This window comes from Apteryx rowi, unplaced genomic scaffold (assembly GCF_003343035.1).
Source record: "Apteryx rowi isolate R43461 unplaced genomic scaffold, aptRow1 scaffold_485, whole genome shotgun sequence".
NCBI lineage: Eukaryota > Metazoa > Chordata > Aves > Apterygiformes > Apterygidae > Apteryx > Apteryx rowi.
This window is the reverse complement of record NW_020450744.1, coordinates 121,950-147,332: the sequence shown is the minus strand read 5'-3', so window position 1 is coordinate 147,332 and position 25,383 is coordinate 121,950. Positions and strand designations below refer to the sequence as shown.

General features: G+C 37.8%; 1 protein-coding gene across 1 annotated transcript in view; it reads right to left on the bottom strand.

Moving 5' to 3' along the window:
* Positions 1 to 10,078: 10,078 nt before the first annotated feature.
* Positions 10,079 to 25,383, bottom strand: part of ADGB (androglobin) — a gene marked incomplete at its 5' end in the record, with an annotated part of 133,491 nt that continues 118,186 nt past the window's right edge. The window contains 6 exon segments of the mRNA XM_026078735.1: positions 10,079 to 10,457; positions 12,172 to 12,355; positions 13,875 to 13,977; positions 16,912 to 17,026; positions 19,427 to 19,582; positions 21,132 to 21,310. Coding sequence (XP_025934520.1) covers positions 10,266 to 10,457; positions 12,172 to 12,355; positions 13,875 to 13,977; positions 16,912 to 17,026; positions 19,427 to 19,582; positions 21,132 to 21,310 — 929 coding nt within the window.

Sequence of the window (25,383 nt, the reverse complement as noted above, 5' to 3'; positions counted from 1 at the left end):
GATTTTCCATACCCCAATTTGAAGCAAGCTCCTCAGCGCCTCACAAAATCAAGCCATTTTTAGTTTGAGACCTACCTTTCAGTAACTGATTGGGAACATTATGACCTGCCTTTAAACTGTAACGTATTACAAAATTACAGGGGCAATTTATGGGACAGCAGATAGTTCCCTTTGCAAGTAACTGACACCCCAGTGCATTATATCCTTATAATGAGTCAATAAAACAAGTCACAACTACAGCACAATGAATGTCAAGAGGCACAATGGACAGCAGGTATTTTTAATGATTTAATCTATCAGCCCCCTGAACAAGCACTTGTACTTTTTGGAAGTTTACTGTACTACACTGTACAAGGTAACTGACTATCAATATTTCAGCTGCACCTCTTGTACTGCAGTGAGATCAATACCATGTACCACCATCAGCCTTGCTGGAGGAGAAAGGTCAGCTGAGCTGTTATCTGGCCTAAGGACAAACACTGAAAACAAAAGGTAGAAAAGTCTTCTAAGTCTCAAAGGCTTGAGGCAACGAAAGCCAGACACAGAGAGTGTCTGCATTCATGGGGGTTTATAGCAGTGCAGATTCATCCACTGGTTAGCCCAGCTGTGTCTGAGGTTTATTGTGGAATAGTTACACATATGGTCTTTGAATGGACAGAGGGATTGAAAGCCACACAAAATCCTTCCCATTCACCCAAATTCGTTCTCCTTGAAAAGTAGAATAGGGCAAGACAGGGCACAGCTTTGAAGGGCCTAGCTGAAAGCACTAAGCTTTTGTTATTTTGCAGACCAGTGCCTTTCAGATATTATTTTTTATTTACTCTGTTTATTTATAGCACTACTCAACACTGAGTACATATTTTGCTGTGGGGTGAATAAAAGACTAAAAAGACAGCTATCCCTGCCTATAGTGTCTCAGCAATAAACCCAGGTCAACTAGAAATTCAGCTACACTTTTGTAGCTGTTATTTGCTCAGATTCTAGGTTTGGGGGAGCTTGCCTATGACACAGGTCTGAACAAGGACTTCCCTCCGCTTGCCACTCTCCCCCCATTTAGCAGTGTGGCAGCTGGATAAATGTGGAAATGGCATGTTTGTAAAGGAGAGAGCAGCACAAGTAACCTTCAAACTGCCGGTGCTTCTCCAATAGGTTTGTGGCTGCTTCTGCTAAACACTAAAGAACATGGAGTCAGCTTTTCTACTTTAAAACAAGGCTCATACAGAAATATCTCCCTCTAGTGAAGAGATGTAACAATTGCTAGTGTATTTTTCTGGTTGAGGCTCTGCCTTGATACGGTTTTATGCTCTGCAGTACACCTTTGCTTCTGAGCTTTATATTTGCACTTAGTTTATGTCCACTCCTTAAAAGCAAAGGGAAGGAAATTCGTTACCACGTCCCCTGTGTCTCTATGGGGGAAGCCTGCCCTCGCAGGAACCCAGAGCACAAGGCTGTCAGAAGTGTCAGCAAGTTGAACTTGGAGGTGGGGGGGGGGGGACAGCCCTTATGCCTGAGGGTTTTTTATAAATAACATGTTTGGAAGAAGAGATGTGCATCTGGTCCAGGATCTTGGTGAGCCTTACACTTGTGCTGCAATCCAGCTAGTGGTGGAAAGACACTTCTTTTTACAACTGCTCTGAAAAAAGAGAGATCTTCAGTATGACAAAGAAGCACTGAGAGTGCTCTTGGATGTTTGCCTGGAYTGTGTTTTTATAAAACTAGGAAACACCTGAAATGGGTGGAAGGTGTTAAGACTCCTCAAAATGACAGTAAAGATGTCATATTTTGTTTTAAAAAATAAAATGCTTTAGATTTTCAGCAAGAAAACAGCAGCATCAGGACTATAAAGAAATTTACAAATAATTTAGTAAGCTAAATATGCCTTTAATTACCTCATTCACAGTGTATATTACCTGTTGGCATTGACACAATTCACGTGTCTCATTTTAGCTATTTCTCCAGGCAATAATCATCATTATGAATATTTAAAAATGGCTGAATGACTCAGCCTCCAGATTTATCTGGCCAAAATTATGCATTGCCTGTATACTATCTGTACTATTTTTGATAAAATGTGACCATGGCACAATGTTTCTGTAGGTTTATATTTAAAGTCATTTACATTTTATCCATATTACTTCCCCACCTAGCCACACTACTAGATTACCAGGGTGGCAATATGAATGCAGCAATGAAACCAGTGGAACCCATAGGAAAGGATGGAACAAGGAGACTTTGGGTCCTGTATTTTCTGGAAGCAAGGTATTTAATTAGATTGTCAGTGGTATTAATTCACAATACCTTACCATAGTCCATCCTAACAAATCTACAGCTGAATTCCTTAGAGCAGAGACTTAACCTCATAACATGTGTCACACCTGATTTGCCATCATTCTATACTGCATGTCAGCAGAGTTGTATCAGTGCTGACCAGGTGTTAAATTACAGAAAYGATATACTCAGCACACGTGCTAATAGATACATGGGAGAAGATCCATTGATGTCTAGCTTTTGCTATGGTGAGAAGACTGGAAATAGAATGATACCTCATCTTGACATGCTTTTCTGTGCGTCCAGTTGGTACATGATATGATAGGGAAGTAGATTCTTTTCATTTTAGGCAGATTGCCCGATTTTCAAATTTTTGTTTTGGTGGGAAATAAATCAGAGACTTTAGGAGAAAGTAGATAAGGACATAGGCAGGCAAGAACCCTAAACAGCACTTGAATATCTTTCTCAGAGTACGGATAAATAGTATTTCAGARGAGCATAGCAGCTGCAATGTGTTAATCCAGTAATATTTATGGGGGAAAAAAGAAAATGGTCAAAAAAACTAAGTTGCTAATGAAATCTTTGAAACTTTCGATTCCTAATAATTTAGGTGAAAGTAACTTAGCAAGTACAAGAAATGTGTTTTCTGGAAAGTAATCTATTGCCCTTTGGGAAACTTGCCCTTTGGACTGGAGCAACAGAAAAGCAAGGGAAAATGCTTTTGAAGATGACAGGGAAATGCTGTGAAACCCTAGAATCAAGAGTAAGGAAAAGGTGAGAGGAAGCAGCTTCTGATGCCTTCATTAGCTGAACCTCAAAAGCCTTCATGCCACATTTCTGTGGCATAAGAGAGAAAAATATAWGCATTGCTTTAGGCACTTGTGATTAATCTCTTGTCTCTTATCCAGATCTTTTCCCAGTTCCTAAAAGACGTATTGTTAAGAGATATATAAACCCCTATGACATAAAAATTCTCATCCCCTTGTCTACGATGGCTGGGAGTGGGGCAGCTTTAACCTTTCCTTTAACTGCATTTTTAGATCTATAGTTCTAGCCTCTGCAAACAACTGCCCTCAGATCCAATTCAAGGTTTCTCTGTAGTGCAAAAAAAAATTGAATTTTGTTGCATTAAAGCTACATGGGTTGAGTTGAGTTGTGGTGTCTGGCATGGGCAGAATAGAGAAAAGGCAGCATGTATTTTTTACTGCCCTTGGAGTCTCTTCAGGTACTTCGCACTTTCTTTATGCCTGAAGTAGTTCTGGTTGCTCCAAGTCATGCCACAGCTGATTGCCTCAACTGCCTCTCTACCCTGTCAGCTGGTGCCTTCTATTTTTTGCTTTTGCAGTCACCTATAAAATGTTCAGCCTATGTGGAATGGAAGTTGGATACCTAGGACACTCCAGGCCACAAAACAATGCTCCCTTTTTGGCAAGACACTTTAGTAACCTGGCATATTAGCAAGTTAAATCTTATTGACATCCCTGAACATACAACTGCTGTATCCCTCCTTCTCCCATGTTCCATCTTTGCGGCCAACTGCTTCAGATATAGAGTCAGGCTTTCTCTTGCTTTCCTCTACACTTGGTCCCATGAGTGTTGCACGATGGCCCCAACTCAAGGGTTGCTGGACAAGATGCCTGTTGTGGCCTGCTGAGTGGAGCTCATTCCCATACAGTCCACGTTAGCTCTCCCAGGCTGAGGACAGAGCAGCCTGACTATCCCTTTCACAGATTGTGCTGCAACCCCTGGGCCACCATGTGGAAGGCAAGCACCTCTCACTTGTGTCTTGGAAAGAATAATTATTTTGGTGCTTGCCTTTATGGAGAACTCCAGGTTTTTGGCAGAGATGTCCAGGTTTCAGACAGGAGTGTACCTCCAGACCTGACCCAAAGTAACATGTCCTGGGTCACACTGGGATCTGTGCACTATCTCATTCTTAGATTGGCCTGCTAATCCTTGAACCACTGTCCTGAGCAAATCACTACCCACATCCTTACTGCCATGGAAGTCAGAGGTCCTGAGTTTTACCTGGACCACACACACACATCTCTCTTTCCTCTTAATTCAGTTAGTAACACCTTCAAACCACCTTTCTCTTGTGCTATTTAGTCTCACTACCATGCAAAGACTGTCTTCTCTCTTTCCCTGACTTTCTGCTTCTTTCCTTTGTCTTCCTCTGACAAGCGCGTCTTGTTTTTCTGAAAATAACAAGAATGTTCAAGTCACTGAAACATTACCTGGACTGCGAATCTATTAGGGCTGATTCAAGAAGTGAATGAGAGGACAATAGGGCTCTAAAAGTGAGATTTCTTTCATTCTGCAAACTGCTGTGTGATTATACAAAGCTGTTCCCTTATGTTTTCTGCCAGACAAAATATGTAGACACTTTTGCCTTTTGGAGGGGAAATGCTGTGCATGTGCATAAATGCTGTATCTCCTCCTTGAATTAAAATGAGACCTTACATAGCTAGTAAATTGCACATTGCTGGGGTGAGCAGACTAGCAGCTCAGAACAGAGTCTCATTTCACAGCACATTGCTTGTCTCAGCAGCAAGGCATCCTGGAATAGGCTTGGTCTGGTTTTTGGTCTGTAACTCATTGTATAAATGCCAGCCAAATTAAAGCAAAGCAGATGGGACAAGTCATTTGAAGATAAATGAAGCTAGCTGCATTAAAAATTAACTTTAGAGATGTCTTTTAATGGAAAAGATCCTTCCTAGCTCATAATAGCTGGTCAAAAGTAAAGGGTCAAGCAGTAAAAACAGCCAAAGCTTAGCAAAACACACCTACAAAAAGTTATTGAAAATGATAAACTCTTTACAGACTTAATCCCCATTAAACTCAGCTAGCAGTCTCAAAGACTTTTATTTCTTTCCTAGGTTCCTATATTGCTTTGTGAACTTTACCATTTCTCTTAAAATGTAAAAGTAGAGCGAGTAAACACTAAAGAAGTAATTCTTTAGTGATTATTCACAGTGCAGTCTACCATGTCATTTATAGTTGCCATCAAAACTTTTCAAAACTTCTGCTGAGCAGTGTCATTTTACTTTGTATTACTGGCTATATTTCCTGTGAAAGTGAAATGGCTATCAGGAATCAGTACTGCAAACAAATTCTTTTTGTTTTACCTCTACAAAAATGTAGGCAAACCTGTCCCCAGAAGTGCCCCTTTCCCTGCCACTTCACCGATTCTGGAAACTAGTACTCCTTGTGCAAACCCTCAGCAATGATCAGATACTAAAAGACTGTCCTATGGGGTTTTAAACACAGAGATAGAAATTAGCTGCATATTTGGTCTATGAGTTGGGGGTAATAAAGGTGTGGCAGAATCACATAAACACAAAAAGAAAATCTTAGCAGAATATTGGCAACATAGGCTCTGTGAATAAGAAGAGCACAGCCTTCTGACAGAGACAGGCCAGGATTTCTGAAGTATTGGATTACCCAATCTATCCACCTGTGTACAGAAATGGCAATTGCCATACTCTTTTTCCAGGAGTAAGACTTGGCATTTCAGGGGAAAAGTACCTAAATCTCCAAGTCAAAAGATAATTAAGCTGCAACATTTAGAGATGGACTTGTTATCTAGGCTGTTCTTTATATCGAGACTCTTCAAAAAACAAAAATTGGAGGCTGTATAAATGACAAACTGGGCAAATGTTCTCAGGGATGATTTTCTGTAAGTAATGTCAGAGGAGACTATTCAAAAAAAACCCAGCCAAAACCACCCTCTTCTTCTAGGACTTGAAGCCATCAGATACCTGGTAAAGTATGCCTTCACACAGCCATTCCTCTGAAAAGACTCCCTCTGAAAAGACTGTCATCTTAAAAGATCAAGACAATCATGTCTTCATTCAGAAAAGCTTTCCCTATCTTTTCAGTTCTTTAAAGAGCTTGAGCCCATGTTTCAGTCCCTTGCCTAAGTGCTTTACAAAAGAACATAATTTAAAGCTTTTTCTTATGTCCTTACTGAATCTGGGCCTGAATGGCCACTCTGAGCATTAAGTCTTGTATAAACAGGAATGATGACTATTCTACAGCTTTTATTACAGGAAACCCTGGGAAAATATGAATGTTTGATGTAGTGGCATATTTCTGAAATACACAATCTGTAAAAATAGAATTTGAGTAATTTCTTGTGCTGACTACAGACAATAAAGTCTTTTAAAATAAAGGAAGATAAATTTCATAAAATTGTGGTGCTTAAAAGCTGTCTTTATCCTAAAGGGCAAAAGGGAAAAAGGACAAAAATGCTTTATCAATATGAACATAGAATTTGACTTTTGTCCAACTCGATCTACAGATTGCAGGCAACAATCAAGTCAATTAAAACACAATAGATAGATAGTTTTAGATTTTTTTTTTGTTCTCAAGGTAAAGTGCTAAACATTATGGCTTCTTAAACTACTATAAATGACATATTTTGAAATATACTCACATTTGGTTGTAGTCTTTGTACACCCTTCTCCACTTACAAAATACTTAGCCTTATACTTGTATACTTGTAATATTTGTTATGTAACTTATACTGTAATACACTGCACTGAACTGTTGTATTGATTCATTAGATGTAAAACTGATGCATAAGAAATTTCATCACTCATCTGTTTCTGAGTCCAATGAATGTAAATTCTATGGCACACTCCAGATTAGGTGTTTTGTCTCCCAGGCTCTATAATAAGGTAAGTAGATATTTTGCTTTCCTGGAATATGCACAGGGATTCTATGAAATTGCTACTGTGCTTCTCTGAAAACATGCTATACTCCAAAATGCACTCAATTAAACAGTGTGACAGTAATTCACTCCATCATCATATCTGCATGGTTGAAAAAAGTGAGCCAATAGAGACATTCATGAACTACACAGCAGATTCTGATTATGCCACATTACTCTTTAAAACAAGGAAACTATGAAACTTAGAATTGTTTGTAACATTACTAGGTTTGATCATGTAGATTTGAGTACACTGTATCTGAGTTTAACTCAGTTTACAACTGATTCCATGCAGGAATGGATTGTGATGATGCAAATTATTAGCTGAATTTTTTACATTTATATGTCTATTATGATGGCTTTCAGAATCGGATTGATTTTTACAACAGAATGTCATTATAGCACTTGCAGTGACATCAAGAACAGAACTTCAGCTTGATCTTCTTCTACAGAAGCTCGTTACAGATTCACATAAGAAGACAACCAACACATGCTATTGCCATGGAAACAAGATGGAATATCATGAAGCAGTATAGCCCATATTCCAAAACAGAGAGGACAAAGTCAGAGCAATTATAGCACAAGACTGACAGGCTTTTTATTTCTAGCCTGTATGGGTCAAAGCAAAACTTAGCTCCTGCTCTTTGAAACAAAAATCTTCAGTGCAGTTTTCAGGCTCTGGTTTAATTTTCATATTTGCAAACATGAAAACTCAAACCAGCTAGTTTAGATTATGTTGTATGGGAGGATGGAGGCTGAATAGAGGCAGAGACATCACAGCAGTTGTGTAGGTGTGATGATGTACAAGGAACAGACATCATAGAACTGACTGAGGAGTGAGTCAAGTTCAAGTCAACCAGTGGGGTACTGATAAAACAGAGGTAAGCAAAGCCAGCAGAAGCCTGAACAACTGGTATTTCATTAAGATATAGAAGAAGAAAGGCTAATCCCAAATGCAATGGCTATCTAATATCAGTGGCCAGAACACAAAGGAAAACATTTCTTGTGACTAGCATTGAGTAGAGAGCTCTCACAATTTCTCATGCTGCCTAGACATTCAAATACTTTTGGACATCCTGGACATATTGTATGTGTACTATACAGGCATACCTCGTTTTATTGTGCTTCGCTTTATTGTGCTTCGCAGATATTGCATTTTTCACAAATTGAAGGTTTGGGGCAACGCTGCATTGAGCAAGTCTATTGGCGTCATTTTTCCAACAGCATGTGCTCACTTCATGTCTCTGTGTCACATTTTGGTAATTCTTGCAATATTTCAAACTTTTTCATTATTTTATATCTGTTATGGTGGTCTGTGATCAGTGATCTTGGATGTTACTATTGTAATTGTTTCGGGGCGCCACGAACCATGCCCACATAAGACAGCGAACTTAATTGATAAATGTTGCGTGTGTTCTGACTGCTCCACTGAGGTTCAAAATATCAACATTAATGGGAGTTTGGAAGAAGTTGATTCCAACCCTCATGGATGACTTTGAGGGGTTCAAGACTTCAGTGGAGGAAGTAATTGCAGATGAGGTGGAAATAGCAAGAGAACTAGAATTAGAAGTGGAGCCTGAAGATGTGACTGAATTGCTGCAATCTCATGATAAAACTTTAATGGTTGAGGAGTTGCTAGTTATGGATGAGCAAAGAAAGTGGTTTCTTGAGATGGAATCTACTCCTGATGCTGTGAACATTGTTGAAATGACAACAAAGGATTTAGAATATGACATAAACTTAGTTGATAAAGCAGCATCAGGGTTTGAGAGGATTGACTCCAATTTTGAAAGAAGTTCTATTGTGGGTAAAATGCTCGCATCGCATCGCATCCTACAGAGAAATCCTTCGTGAAAGGAAGAGTCAATCGATGCAGCAAACTTCATTGCTGTCTTRTTTTAAGAAATTGCCACAGACATCCCAACCTTCAGCAACCACCATCCTGATCAGTCAGCAGCCATCAATATCGAGGCAAGACCTTCCATCAGCAAAAAGATTACGACTCGCTGAAGGCTCAGATGATGGTTAATAAAGTATTTTTTAATTAAGGTATGTACATTGTTTTTTTAGACATAATGCTATTGCACACTTAATAGACTACAGTATAGTGTAAACATAACTTTTATATGCACTGGGAAACCAAAAAATTCATGTGACTCGCTTTATTGCAATACTCGCTTTAATGTGGTGGTCTGGAACCGAACCTGCAATATCTCCGAGGTATGCCTGTACGTAGGCAGTCTAACTTCTCAAACTTCTGCTTGTGACTAGATAAATTGAAAATTCTTTTAAGCCATTTAGAACAGCTCTGTCTGATCCAGAAAGAGTTTTGACCATTGTCTCTGACTACAGAGTGCTAGCTAGTGAGTATAAGTACATGTATTTTTTGTGTTGGTAAGAATACCAAAAAATAATAGGAATTCTACACTGATGGAAGCAAGAGCTTAAGGGGAATATTTTATCTTTCACGTAGAAAGCCTGTGACTGCCACTTAATCTACCTTCTACCTTCAAGAAACAATCTCATATCCCAACTGAGGGTCTACGAATTGCCCTACTGGAATCACTTTTAGCAAAGCAGCTGTGGCAAAACATGGCTTGGAAAAGAAAAACAGTAATACGATTTTAAGGAACATTCAGCAAGCCTTGGAAGGTTGTGCCATGAAGGTAACAGTTTGCCATGACAGAGGGTTACTATGAATTTCAAAAACATTTAAGAGAATGATGCCAGATGTGAAAGGGAAAAATAATACAGTACGCAGATATCATGTGAGTGTGCTTAGTAAACCAGGCTTTGGGAAGACTTCCAATGCCTGAATATGAATGTGTGGTATGCCACTATTTAATTATTATAAACTCACAAATTGTCATCCACTTCAGGAGCTCATGTTTCTGCCAACTTAAATGTCTGCAAAACTGATAGGTTAAGCTCAGTTTCAACTCTGGTTCATTCTTGACTGGTTCTGTTTTGATTTGAAAAACAGGATGAAAGACAGTGAGAATTTGGGAGAAGAATCTGAATACAATATGAATTTTCAATTCAAAATTTTATTTCCAGTAAAACATATAAACTTTAATAGTAGTGAGTACCATTTATGAGAGCAAAATACCAAACACTGCTAAAAAGAATACTGGTCAGATTTTGCAATAAAACTGGGCAAAGAGATCAAATTTATTATTACAAAAAACACTGGAAAAGAAGTAAATTTTTTTCTTCTTTGTATATAGATTTTCTTTTCGAAACAGTTAAGTACGAGTCAGTACAGTCAGCAACTCAAGTAAAATCACTTTTTTTTCCCTAAACCTTTTCCTTGCTTTTTTTTTTGTGCATCTGGGCTTTTCTTCTCTTGCTCTGCTTGCAGGACTGCTTCACCAGCTGCCAGCGCTTCTTGTTTCCTGAGCTCAGCCTCGAGTAGCTTACTTCTGTACGCTTCCCGAATGCCGAGAATTCTGCCTCGTGTTTCGTCTAAGGATGCCTAGCCAAAAACAAACAGCAACACCCCCACCAATGCATGAATGTTGATTTCATCACAAGGAACTGCATCCTTTTTATGTTTCTGTGTTTTCTGCATCCTTTCACTATGTTTCACATTGTGTTTCTGCTATATGATTTTATAGGGCTTGGTAGGGCATCTCTGCTTTTCTTTTTACTTGCTCATGCATTTTTATTGATTGTTACGGTAACACAGTCAACTTATATGTCAACTTTTTCACCATGAAGAAGAAGAGAAAGTTCATGAAAATCCTTTTTAAATTGCCGGCATAATAAGCTAATTGCGTAGGAGGGAGGATAGGGCAACAGATTGGTTACCCATCTGGATCTAGTCCTGATTCAGTTACTGACTTGCATTGTCATCTTAAACAAATCCCTTAAGATCTAATTTTCAGCAGTACTGAAGTGTCTTAGAAGTCAAAGTCCCATTTTGAGAAGACACTAAAGGAGCCTAAATCACACTGACCTTCAGTGAGACTTAGGCCAAGTGGGACTTGGACGCTTCTGAAAGCTTTTCCCTTTACATTTCCATCCTGGACAATGGGGAAACCTGGATACCTTTGTACAGTTCTCTGTGGTCTACAGATGAAAATACTGTAAAAGTGCTGATCAGCACAGTATAGATATTCACAAGTAACTCTGATTCTAAATTCTTATGTTATAACATTTTAAATGGACATGCTTTCTAGAAAGAGTTGAGGCACTATTCTTAAAAAAGAATTGACCTTCTAATATATAATATGTTAGGCACTGAAAATCATAGCAATATCTGAAAACCTTGACATGTATTATTATTAGGGAATCAGTAAGTAGAAGTAGTACTTCTACTAGTAGGAGTCTACTAGTCTAGTAGAAGACCCCGGCTCCTTGCAGGCTTCTAGTTAAGTACCATACATCAGTCTGTCTGGGAACTTGTTAAGATGCTTTCAAGTGATTGCTGTAAATTAATTGACCTAATTTAAACTTATTTTTACTGTCTCTTATCCAATTTTAAGAGCTCTGGACAGTGGCCAGCCAATTGTTAGTGGTTATTGTTTCACCACTGTGTAACAAAAATGTTTCTGTTGGCTCTCAAAGCATAAGCCAATTTTGTCAGGATACGTTCACCAATTTTATTGCTTGAGTTAATGCCAAGGATGGATCTTACACAAATGCTATCAAATTTACTATTTGTAGCCATGTTTCTTTAAGGATTAATAGTTCCAACTGTTTGTTTATTAGCTTTATGCATGTTCCAGGAAGACTGATACTGTGTGCTCTATCTGTGCTGTTAGACATATTAGGAGGGGCTCACGCTTCTACATAAATTATCTGTTTCCCTATTACTTTCCAAAACAGCATATACAGTTCTACAACAGGAAAACGGCCAAACTTTATCTAATATGCATCCGGTCATATATACCAAAAGCTCAGTTTATTTTTATTTTAAACTATGCTGTTATGGTGATATTCTTAAAATAGTGCTGTTGCAAAGAGCTATACCAGGAAACGTACTAAGAATATCATATTAAGAATGTTGCGCAGCACTATATTTTTTTCTAGAAGCTTCAGTTTTAACCTTTTCCCAAGTGAAATTTCAAGCTTTTACACTGTTTCTAGTAATTGGGACTGAATACAAAAGTCTTGAGAATAGTTGATCTACTTTAAAACAAGATATTTGTGCTAGTGCTGGATATCACAGTAACAGTTAAACCTACCTGCAGATTCTCATACATTTCAAGTATATTTTGCTTCAATAAAGTTCTAGCGTTTTGTTCTTTTTTTCTTTCTTCCAAAGCCAGCTCTCGAAGTTCCCTAAAATGGTTGATTTTTTCTGCTTTATGCATCTCTTGCCGCTGAATGATAGACTCAGTTCTTAGAACAGACTCAGACATTGTTTTTCTGTAGGAAGTACAAAGACGTTTGTCTCTCTTCAAATAAAGTTTTGGGAGGTGTATATGTGACTTAATACCTATATACATACATTCGGCTTATATACTGCAATGCAACCATTGTGATGTTAGATACAGTTAAGCAGTCACTTTTCCTCTGCTTATAAAACCCTAATGAAAAAGTAATTCCTGAGGTCAGACCTTCTCATATCTGAGTGTCTATTTTAAAATGTTTGTAAAATCATGCTCATCTTTGAGCATATGAAAACTCCTGCCTATGGAGCTCATTTTAATTTGCAAGAAACATCTTATTTTCAGAAGTTTTTGGTATTACAGTAATTCAACATTGAGATAAACGCAAATTTCTTTTTGCTGTTGGCATAATGGCAGCAAACTGGATAATATATTTTTATAATCTGACTTAAATGACTTGTGTAAAAGTTAAGGATTTGAAGACAAATGAAATGCTTACAAGACTTAAGCCTGTGGAAGATATTTTGTCCTATTTTCCACTGTTTTAGTGTTATTAACTTCAGTATAAAGCTAGTTTCCCTTTCAATTTAAAATTGAATTTGGGAATTACTCAGCATGTTCTAAGGGCTTTTGAGAATCAATGAGCTGCATAAATGCCACCCTGAATACAAATGGGCATAAACATGAACTGGGTTCTAACTGCAGTATGGCAAACATGGAGATGCATGCATGTTAGGTAAATAGCTTTATAATAACACATAGAATAAATAATATAATTATTTTGAATAAAAATGTAGTTAATATAATTATTTCAGTTATTAACTATGATTATTAATTGCATTGCATTTGTTAAATATATTATTTGCTTCTAGCATTACATGTTGACAAACTTCGTATGCACTTATTTCAAGATGAGCACTGAAAACATACTGGACAGCACATGCATTTTCTTCAATTTTTTATGTCACATTCTCATTACAGACAGTGTAATAATTCAGCTCCTTTGACATATATTATGTTAAATAAAGGACATAAACTGTAATGGGATGTATGAAGGCACACATATTAAAGGAACTCAAAGCTAATAACCACATCTAGATGACATCTACACCTCTGCATTCTCTACTATGTGATTTTGTGTACACAACATAAAGGACAGGTGGAGTCTCCTTCTCTGGAGATATTCAAAATGCGCCTGGATGCAATCCTGTGCAATGTGCTCTAGGTGACCCTGCTTGAGCAGGGGGGTTGGACTAGATGATCTCCAGAGGTCCCTTCCAACCTCAGTGATTCTGTGTGATTCTGTGTGACAGATAAAACATGGACCAGGATTTTCACAGCAACTTTAACAAGCATGTGACAGAATTGTAGCTCACACCAATGAAATGTAAAAGAAAAGATTAACATATATAATAGCATATACTGCATCCAGTTAAGAATGAGTTACAATTGCATAAACAATATATTGCTTTTACAAAATCTTATATATCAAAATTCTTGGCTAGTCTTTCATTTCTGTGTTTCACTGGGATTTAATTGTACTTGCTGCAATTTACCTCATGTAGACACTACAGTCTATAGGCTCCCATTCCTTTTGCTGCATTTGTAAGCTTGAGTCCATAATTACTTGTGATGGTTTCTTYTCAGTGGTAAGAGAATCTATAACAAAACAGATTAAACTGATTATTCAGCTGTGCCAAGAGTCTCCTTCTATATTCTTATATAGTTTTTTCCTGTTTTGGCTCAGCAAAATACATTATATGTGAGAATATGGGTTAGAAAAGATAAAATATTTCTGAATTTTTATTTCCAATACGCATGACAGAATCAAAGAGGTTGCAAAAAGTATGTCAGAGAGAAATATATATATGTATCTTAGCTAAATCCACACTACTCATGAGGCAGTGTAAATATAATCAAGTAYAGCCAATTTTAAATGCCTAAAGAACATGAGAACAACTTTTGATCAGTAAGGAATCATGTTCTGTTAGAAAAAAACATAACAGCATTCAATTAAATCTGAATGAAAAATCCTGGATATAGTTTAAAAATTTTATTAACCTTTGGGCAGAGATCTAGCTTGGGAAATACCAGTTCAAAGAAAAAAGGTCCAATGTGTAGGAGTAGATAAAATGAAAGGGTTATTAAAAAATTTTTCAGATGTCTATGATTACAACAGGCCCCAAACTAGCATAAACTCAAATTTCAGTTTTAGAATTAATCCCTTCTTTGTAAGAGATGAGTTCAAAATCTTGATTGTAGCTCCCCTCAGACTACATGGTACTGAATTCCTGACAGAAATGTTGTAGCTCTGGCCCATCTCTAAATTTTAATATTTAGTGTTTAATAAAAAGCTAGTCATTACACTGAATGTTTTTCACTATTTCTACCACTTATATGTGTTAAACTTTGAATGAAAAAGAACTGTCAAATCAGCAACTACAGTATAAAAAAGGTAACTGGAAATGTTCTGATTTAAAATTGACAAGCTGCAGTTTTAGAATTTATTTTTAACCACATGGATAGTAACAATGTTATGTATCCAGTAGCTGAGCCTTTAATGTAGCATTCTCACAGTATGATAGCTTATCTGACATTAAGCTTGCCACTGTATTGAGCTGTATTATGATATTTCAAGCTTCCTTCTTTCAGTTTGGCTGGATATGTTGAAAAGAGTCTGTGAAATTTGATGAGATTTAATGATGATCACAGCAGTTAGTTTCCATGAAAATGCTCCTATTACCCTATTTATTATAGTAATAGATGAAAACCTTTAAAAATATTATTGGAATTTTCTCTCCAGCAAGAGGAAAGAGAAGTCTAAGCATTAAAAAATTTTACTCCTCTCATGAATGCGTTTGCGTCAAGGTTTGCAACTAATCTTTCTGGTTGTTTTTTTTTTAGAAGCACTTGGAAATGTTTCACATGAAAAATTATAGTTAAGTGCAGTTGGTTGCTGTGAAAATTAGTGTTCACCATTTTAGTGCTCTAAAATTGTGTCTATAGAGACAATGCTAAATACTATCAGTAAGTGACAAGAAAGAAAAATAAGTAATATTAAATTGAACTTGAAGGTCTAAGTCACAAGATTATAATCACTTTTAAGACATCTCTTTTTCCTTCAGATTCAAATGGAATTTCAGATTTGAAGATCCATTCACAGAGAGTACTCAGTGCCTGCAGTGTTGCTGGCGAGGATTATGAAGGGTCATGGGAGATCAGGTTAACAAACTAGTAAGGTGAATTAAATACTAAATGGGACTACTAAATGGGGACTACTTATGGGAATACTAAATCTATTTCACTTTAATAAATATAAAAAAGTCATAGTGTCTTTGCACATGCTGACTATTTCAGATGCTAAACAAATTTTTAGTATTTCTACACTAATGACCTTTCTTAACAAACTTGGAATTGAGGGAGTATTTTTCAATGAATTTCCAAAAATATTCCAAGTTAATTTAGGGTTAGAATTCTAGTACTAGAGGACTGCCTAAAGTTTGCTTAAGAGTAACTTGGCAGTCTCCAAGAGTCAAGAGGAACAATGCAACAATTAAACAAAGAAGGGATCACAGAATCACAGAATGGTTGAGGTTGGAAGGGACCTCTGGAGATCAACTAGTCCAAACACYTGCCTCAAACAGGGCCACCTAGAGCATGTTGCCCAGGACCCTGTCCATACGACTCTGGAATATCTCCAAGGATGGAGACTCCACGACCTCTCGGGGCAACCTGTTCCAGTGCGCTGTCACCCTCACAGTAACAATGTTTTTCCTTATGTTCAGACAGAACTTCCTGTGTTTCAGTTTGTGCCTGTTGCCTCGCGTCCTGTCACTGGACACCACTGAAAAGAGTCTGGCCCCATCCTCTTTACTCCCTGCCTTCAGATATTTATACACATTGATCAGATCCCCTCTCAGTCTTCTCTTCTCCAGGATGAACAGGCCCAGCTCTTGCAGCCTTTCCTCCTATGAAAGATGCCCCAGCCCCTTAAGRATCTTAGTAGCCCTTTGCTGGACTCCCCACAGTAGCTCCATGTTTCTTGTATTGGGGAGCCCAGCACTGGACCCAGAACTCCAGCTGTGGCCTCACCAGGGCTGAGTAGAGGGGAAGGATCACCTCCCTCGGCCTGCTGGAAATGCTCCTCCTAATGCACCCCAGGATACTGTTGGTCTTTGCCACAAGGGCACATTGCTGGCTCATGGTTAGCTTGCTGTCCACCAGGACTCCCAGATCTCTATCCCAGGGATAGAGATCACAGAGACAAAGCATACCAGTGTGCGCTAGGACACCTTTACCAGGGCTATTCTTTCCATTTACCACCAGTATTTCATGCAAAAGCCTTTTCTAATGATCTGAACAGTCTATGAGGAATGCTTAAAAACCTATTGTTTAACTTTGCACCCTATACTAAAACACAGGCTATGAAATGTATAAGTTATATTTGAGAACGAATGGTAGGAACTCCTGAACTGTGGTGGTTTACACCACTTTAATTTGTGGACATTTTATTCTTCAGGTGACTAATCTCTTTTTATGTATTTAAATAACAATGCTCACAAACAAGATGAAATGCTTGACAGAAAGCTATACTCTTACCTCTTTCTTCTGGACTAGGTGTTAAACTTCTGATCTCAGTCTCAGCTATGGGCTCCTCTGAACCTCTCACAGTATACTTATTAATAAACTGCATGCGTTCCTGAAAAGCCTAGAGATCAAAGTTTTAATACAGATCAGAAGACTTCTACTGAATACTTTAAATCCCAAAGAATTCTCAAAAGTAGGAAACTAAGTGGTCAATAAGACAGTAAGTCTTTGAATCCAGTGCACGTTTCACACAAGTTGAGATACGATACTACATTTTTATTACTGGTGAGTGTATTTCATTGGTAAGATCTATGAAAACATCATCCATGACAACAGGAATACTTTCAGTGAGCCACTGTGAGGTAAGGGGAGGAGCGAAGATAAACATGGGAGGATTGTGTTTCATGTCACAGTTGTACTCAAGACATCTCTGGAGTAGGATATTTTTTTCTGAAATAATAACTTGTCAATATTAAACATCCAATTTCTCTAGTAATATTTAGGAACCTTTTGTTATTTAGTTTTAATGTGTTGTGTTGAAGAGAAATAAATTAGCATTGGTAATTTATGTCAAGTGCATCAAGAGTATATGAATAAGAACACCTAAGTCAACCTTTGTGAGGTGGTAGTTCAATAAGATGAAAAGTAGGCAATACACTTTCAACTGTGTCACTCCTTTCATTGCAGGCTGGCTGTATTTAGTACATATCTCACATGAGACAGTGATGCTGCTGATAAACATAAAACTCTGCCTGGGACAGGAATCAGAAAAGATGGTAGGGTTCCCATAAAATCAGTTTGCCCACATGGAATACTTACACTAAAGATCATTATGCAATGAACTGCTGGGAAGTTCTGGCATTCTGGGCAATTTAGCATAAACTTTAGATTAGAACAAACAAAATCGTGGAAGCAGGGCCTGTTCCCTCCTAGCTGAATGTGTGGTCAGACTCCCTCTTGCAGCATCTCCTTAGGGAGATACCACTTTCCTTCCTCCTAGGAGCTCCTATAGCTTGGTGGTTTGGACTTCCTCCTGAGAAATGGGAGCTAGGGCTGCAAACCACTTCAGGCTTCAATTATGTTTGATGCCAAAAGCAGGCATCACCATATCACCACAGACTGCCTGTCTTTTTTAAAAGATGATCTGAGCTTGCTGGGCTTTCTCTTAAGGGCTCAGACTGCCAGAATGGACAGAGGTACCAAGTGTCAGGTAAGAGTCAGGCACCTAATTCCCAGAGCCATAGGGCACATGACCCCTGAAATGGGCAGACATTTGGGGCAGGGAGATCAAGAAGAAAGGAGAAGGGAAATTACTTAGTCCAAATAGCAGACCCTCAAGTTAGACATCCATTTTGTTAGCATATTACATGTGGTTGCTGCAATTTTATTGATGATAACTGTTTTAAAAAATGCCACAGACATAAGAGGCTTTCAGAATGGAAGTCTTCAACTGCAATTCAATTGAATTTCTGAGCAAAAAAGGCAAACAGGGTAATAGAACCAGCATTTTGAAGAGACTCTTTACACATCAAAGGAGAGTAATTKCCAGCTAATCTTTAGGACACCGCATTTGCATTTTCAGTCTCAGCACAGGTAATCAAAGCTGCAGGGTAAGGCATTCCTCCTTAGATCAAAGTTTAATACAGTGCTCTCAGAAAATTTTTGGAGCTTCAGATACACTGAACAGAAACAAGAAAATCTGAAAGTGGGAAGACCCATGACTGRGGTTCATTTCTGAAAGTTAATAAAAAGACAAAATGCTCCCAAGCTGGGCTAATGGTCATTGGTGATGGTGGTGTAAGGGGATGACTGTTAGGTATACTCTAAGACTGCATTCTTCTATTTTATTTTCCTTTTTTGCTAATGGTCTTCCCGTTCTGAATCAGCAGTTTAACCTTTTGCTTTGCTAGAAATAACTTGTATTATTTTTCCATCTTAAGCATGCCTAGTGTTAAAAATGATCCCAGGTGCAGTGGACACATCTGAATTAGTATTGCTTCTCCAGAACAGTGAATTCATACAGAGAAGCATGTATAGGCTCAAGAGTACCTGATATCAAGAATGAATTTGAGAATCCTGGTTCCAGGGGACAATTTGAGTAATGATATGGCCAGGTACCAGTTCTTCAACAAAAATCTTTCTGGCATGTTTATAATGAAATGTACTGGCATGTTTATAGCCAGGGTATTTCTGGCTGGAAGCAGCTAAACAGTCAACCTGTCAAGAGCGGCAGCTTTGCAGTTGTGTAGAGGTAGTGGGTTTTCTGAGGAAAAACTTTTCTGTTTATTGAAGAATCTAAAGTCTTGGTGATCTGAAGAAGTCTAGAGTAGATGGTCTGGATTCTTGCCCAGAATTCATGCACATTAGCACTTTTGATTCTTTAAGCTGTGTAAAATCCCCTGCCTTGCACAGAGTGATGGAGAACCACCTGAAATCAGATCCACATTGTGGCAAATGCGATGCCTTCACAACAGCTCCTGGATTGTGTAACAATGCTACTGCAAAGATTAAGCTCTATTACCTTGACAGCTCTTCCTGGCTCTGCAGACTCCCATGCTTGTTTCATGGCTTTGATCTCATCTGCTCTCTGGGTGTCCTTCTTCACTTCCAGAACTTCTGCCTCTCTCTGTTCACTAACTAGGCGTAAGGTCCAGTATGGTTTGCTTGGAGCAGCTTGCTGAAAGTAAGTGAAGTATAGTAAACATAAGTCAACTAAATGTATTTACTGGTCTAAATCTATTACCACTATTTAGGATAAAGTTATGTTTCTGAATCATGGTAAGTTTCATGAGAGACTGACATATATTACTAGATAAACAATGGCTGCCAAAGGGAAGGAGAATTACTTCACATCGTCTAGAAGCTCTTTAAGATATTTTGTCTACATGCCTTTCCCCCCCGCCTCACATACAGCACGCTACACACTCCCTGTTCTTCTCAACTGCCTGTCTGAACAAGAGTATTTTGTAGTAATTTTTCATGCAATTGTGTTATCTTCCTGTCAAGGTTTCTTCCACAAGCTTTTTTACCAGAAGTCCTACTATTTTTAACTGGGCTTCTTGTGTAGAAATATATCTTGCTCTGTCTTATGGGGCATGAGATTCTTTCCAATCACCTCCCAAATCTCTAAACTACTTTGAGGCATGGCTTCCCCAAAAACATACGGTTTGAATAGTGCCTGATGTGTGGGAGACAATGCTCCTGTCTGACTGATGAATGAGATATTGTGCTGCATACATTTCTGGGAAGTTTAGCATCTACAGAAGCTTTAAGCCTAAGATTTGGAAGTAGAGAGCTCAGCTTTTAGTTGAGACTAAAGGTAGGCATATTTAACTTCAAGCATTGTCTCATCTTGAATTTTGCATCTGTTGTAGTGGCAGACTGAAGAACTCCCAAGAGCTATTATCCCAGCACGATCAGCATACCCAAGAACTGGAGCTGAAGGCAGAAATCTGACATAATCTGAAGTTGCATCATGTTTTCATGGCCAATAGGCTCAACTGCAGCAGCCCTGACTGCTCTGAAAGAAGGGCTAAGGCACTGTTCCAGAACTCTGTATGATCAGGTGTGCATGTGAATCATAAAGAGGCTTGCAGGTTTAGTCCACCAAAAATTCAGGAGAGATTTCTTCATGAAAAACTTTATGGAGATGCCCTCCTCTTGATCTACTTCCCATGAGGCAGCAAAAATCCCAGCAAAAGCAATATCATTAAAGGAGCAATTGTCAGTTTCTTCTTGGCCTTCCATTAATCTGTGTGCAGTTCATATGGTCAATTATTCTTTTTAATGCATATACAGTAGCCTTTTGGTCAACCACAGAACACTCAGACCATCCTAACACAGAGAAGAAGAATTTGCAAGCAGGTTGGTACCATTTTTTCTGTCACTGTATACCCACAAGCTAGTGACAATGGTAACAGACACTGAAGATGTACAGGATAGGAACTTCATCTCTCTGGATTCCTGTGAGAACACCTACAGTGAACAACTCTAATGGGTCACCTGTATGGTAAATGCATGGAACTTAATACACCTGCATAAACAGAAACTAGACCTCAAAAAGGAACAGACTGTGGTTTGCTTCACACTTAAGCAAAGAAAAGAGCACATTACATCTCTAAATGCATGATGTATGCTTTACATCTGTAGTTAATGTTTCTCAGGTGTAAGACTAGGAAGGTGGCAAAGAGCATAGAAAAATATACATTTCTTGGATCTGTTCTCACCTGAGATTCAGATTGAGATGCAGGTGATCCTTTATCTTTGTTGCACTTTTCTTTTTCTGTCTTCTCAGTTGCTTTATCTTTTGGCTTTCTGTTTGGTTTAGGAGTACTTGCAGGCTTTTGTCCTTCAGAATAATCAAGCATTAGGGGAAAATTGTGCTCCTCATTCTTTTCCCCATGTACTATTCATATGTAGTTATGATGAATGATGAATTAGAGGATATCATCATCATCCATAAGTATATTTCCCCATATAATATCCAGGGTGAAACAACAACACAAACCAGCCATATGGAAAGAAAAAGAAAAGTCAGTTAATAGTTGCTACTGTTAAGTACTACACTACAATTCATTGTTGGACTAAGAAAGAATTTGGGGACAAAACAACTTTTAAAACCAGAATTTCAAGGTGATCATATTTTGACATCCTTATTTGTCCTAAATAGCACTTTACCCAAGGATTATCTGTGAGATTGTCATGATCCCTGCATATCAATCACTGCATTGTTGCCTTGTGTATGAGTCAGTCCAAAAGAAGACTGTAACCCACAGAATCACAGTGTAAGTCTTAGTTCTTTTACATAGTCTGCATAGAATCTCTGTCAGTGCTATGCACCAAGGCAAGTGAGAAGCTCAAAGTAGGTAAAGCCAATGTTCCCTATTGTCTCACACTTTAGTGAGCCCAAAAGAGTGAAGAGCAGAAGGGAAGATGCACCAAAAAGGCAAGGAAGTGAAGGTAAAGAAACGTATTTGAGATTTGATACATAAGAATTTCAGAGTGATCAATCTCAGAACAGTCAGAACATGATTTGGATTAATTATTTAATTAGTACATGTACACGCTATATGTATGAGATATGTTTAAGCTAAGGATGATGAGAACTGACATTCCTAACACTTTTATTCTGCCTTATCTTAGCTGGTGGGAGCTGTTAACAAGATTATTTGCATGACATATTCTTGTTTTAAAAAAAGGAATAAAGAAATCTGCAACAGCATATAGCTTTAATAGCATAGGAAGCATGTCAGTTGAAACAACCTGGACTGGACCCACAACACTACAAGAAAGATTAAAGATCTGAGTCTGAAATTGCAGTTTCACCCCAACTTCATATTGCTTGAAACATTAAAGTAAATGCTGAAAACCTATAGTCAGTACAAGCAAACAGGTGATTTCTCCTGGAAAAATAGGAAATGGGTGACTGGTTTAGAATCTGACAATAATTAAAATGCACCTTTCACTTAATGCTATGCTCTTCTAATCCCTCTTCACTGTTGTGCAAGATTTGATCCCAAGTTCACTGAAAATTTTCTATTGACTTTAATGAGCTTTGGATCAGATCTACAATGTCATGCCTGGGGCTATATGAAAATACAAAATGGTAAATATAAAACATAAACAAATATGTATTTATTTATAATGCACATATAATACACATAAATATGATATATATATGTATTATATATTATACATGTATTTATACATAAATTATAAAAATATTATTTTTATCTCCTCATGCTCTTTAAATAATGTATAATGGCACCAACATGCTAAGCTTAAATGGATTCAGTGGTACAAAAGCATATATTAAAGAATGAAAGCAAAAATTAAAGTGGTCTACACAAATATTAAAGATAATAAAACAACTGCAGAGGAAATGCAAATATAAAATAAATACTGATGGCATTACTTGAAGTTACAATATCATTATATAAATGGCTTTCCATTTAATTTCACATTATCACATTAGCACAATAAATCAGGCTTGTGTGTATGCATTATTCAGTGAATTATTAATTTTTAAAGATAAATTATTTATTGTTTATACAAACACTCAAGAGAATTCAGTGTCACTAGTGAAATGATATTAGACAAAAACTATCTATGTCATAGGATACCACAGACTTTGGCTGGCTTCTATAAGGATTTTATAACTCTAATTTTTAACATTTTGATGCCCTAGGCTTATCCACATTGGGAAGTTAGTAAATAGCAAGTGAGCATATGAAATGACACGGCATGAGCCATTCTGCTTTAATTCCTGGTATGGAGGCTTAGAACAGGATTCAGTTCAGCTATCTTAGCTAACATAGGCTGCACTGTCCAGGTTCCCCTGGCTGTCCTCCCTGCCTCAGTAGAGAGGGCAGTCCCACCTGTTTTGGGATCACCCTCCAGAGATGCCTGCACTGACTGCAGTTTGGTAACACGGCATGCAGCCCACTCTGACGTGAGGGAGATGTGAGTAGTTCCTCGGGGCTTTTCCCAAGGCCAAAGCCAGGCAAATGCTTCGTACTGGGATGTGATGAGGTAAAAAGAAAGGGGAGAGATGATAATAAGGAAAGTAAAAGGCCATAGCTGAATTCCAGCTCAGAGCTTATGCAATGATCACTGCAAACTCTCAGTGGCAGTTATTTTATATGGATGGCATCTAGGAGGGCTTGGGCATGGCATCAATTGACAGTGATGACAAACAGCTGGTAGAAACTCTTATAATTAACTTTTCTACAACTTTCCATTCATTTATTCAGAGATTCATTTACTCTAAAATCAGAAGGGACCATAGTGATCATCCAGTCTGATGTTCTGTCTATGACAGGCTAAATAATTTCACCAAGTGACTCCTATCTGAAATTTGTAACTTCAGACTGAGATACAGCAATCCTCTTTTTAGGAAAGACAGACAGCTGCTCCTGATTTATGAAATTCAAATGACAGAGAATTCACCTCATTCACAGGTAGAATACAAATGAGTCTCTTGAAGTTTTCTTTGATAGCATATCAAGCTCCCTTTATCTGAAACAGGCTCTAAGCATTTGGTAGGAATAGTCATCAGGTGACAGAAATGACTGTTACTTGGCCCATGAAAGACTTTCAGATTTGGCCATTAGATAATTGAGAAGCTCAGATGTTGCTTTACCCTCTCTGACTGCGCCCTCAGAAGGATTCTGGATGAATAGCAACATTAAAAATCTTTCTGAAGCTGGGCTCACGCAGACACCAAAACTGCAGTAAAACTGCACCAGGATCACAGTAAACCACCAGTGTGGCTGCTGCAGTAGGGTGGGTTTAGAACATGGCCTAGAGGTCTTCACGTTGTAAAACTCTAGTACTGTCATTTATCCTTGGTAACCCATTTTTTCCCTGCTTCATTGAACACCACAGCAGACAAGTGATCACTTACTATGGAAAGGTAAGATTGGAAAGAGAAAAAGAGAGGGAGAATTGAACATCTGATTAAACATCCCATGAAATCCTGCCTCTGGTATGAGCCAGCAAGTTCTCCTGTGAGAGGACAAACCCTTTGAGAGAAACTTTCACAACTCCGGGGAAAAAAAGGAGTATCCCAAAGAAAACTGCCTTTCACCTCTTTTCAAACCTACTTCTTCTAMCTAGGCTGCATATCCAGGCTCCAACTGCTCTCCTAGATGGACAGTCTTTTCCCATCAACACCTAATACTCTTGAGTTGACTAAAGCAATATGTAAAATATGTACTACAGTCAGTGTTCAACCCATACTGACAATTCAACTCTGGTTGTTACAGTTGCATATCAAAACATTTGACCTTACTAAAACAAAAGCAAAACCAAAAAAACAAAAGACAATGGCTGAAAATCATATACACAAAACCAATCTTAAAATAATTTTGTTTGCACAAGTCAAATCTGAGTCAACAACTCAGACTGGTTTTAGCAGTTGAAAGGTTGCCTGTTAATTTTTCCTCTTTTGCACAAGCATTGTGATCCAGACCTTATTTTTTACTGTTTTTCCATAGAAGAGTTGCCTCATTAACAGACCACAATGGAAAAAAAAAAGAATTAAAATTGTATAAATAATAACCTACCTGGCACTTTCTAATTTTTGTGCACTTGGGTTTTTCTGGTTAATGCCTTTTAAATGTTTTGTTTGTGCAATACACTATTTAAAAAAACATTCAATGAGATCTCATACATAATAATTATGACTAAATATTAGTCATGATGTACCTTTTGCTAACACTTCCAGTTCTTCTTATTGAAAACAATTAATGCCAAAGTGTAGTATTAAGGTTTTGAAGAAAGAGAAGAGATTAACAAAGACAAAATACAAATTATCACAACATCTGTATGCCGGAGAGCTTATTTTCTTCAAAAATATTCTTAATAATTATTTATATCACTGTGTGTACTATGGGTCTTCATCAAAAAGGAGAATAGTTTAAAAGACTTCAGTAAATGCTACTATATAAAAGGAAGATGTTTTTGCCATGATTAGTT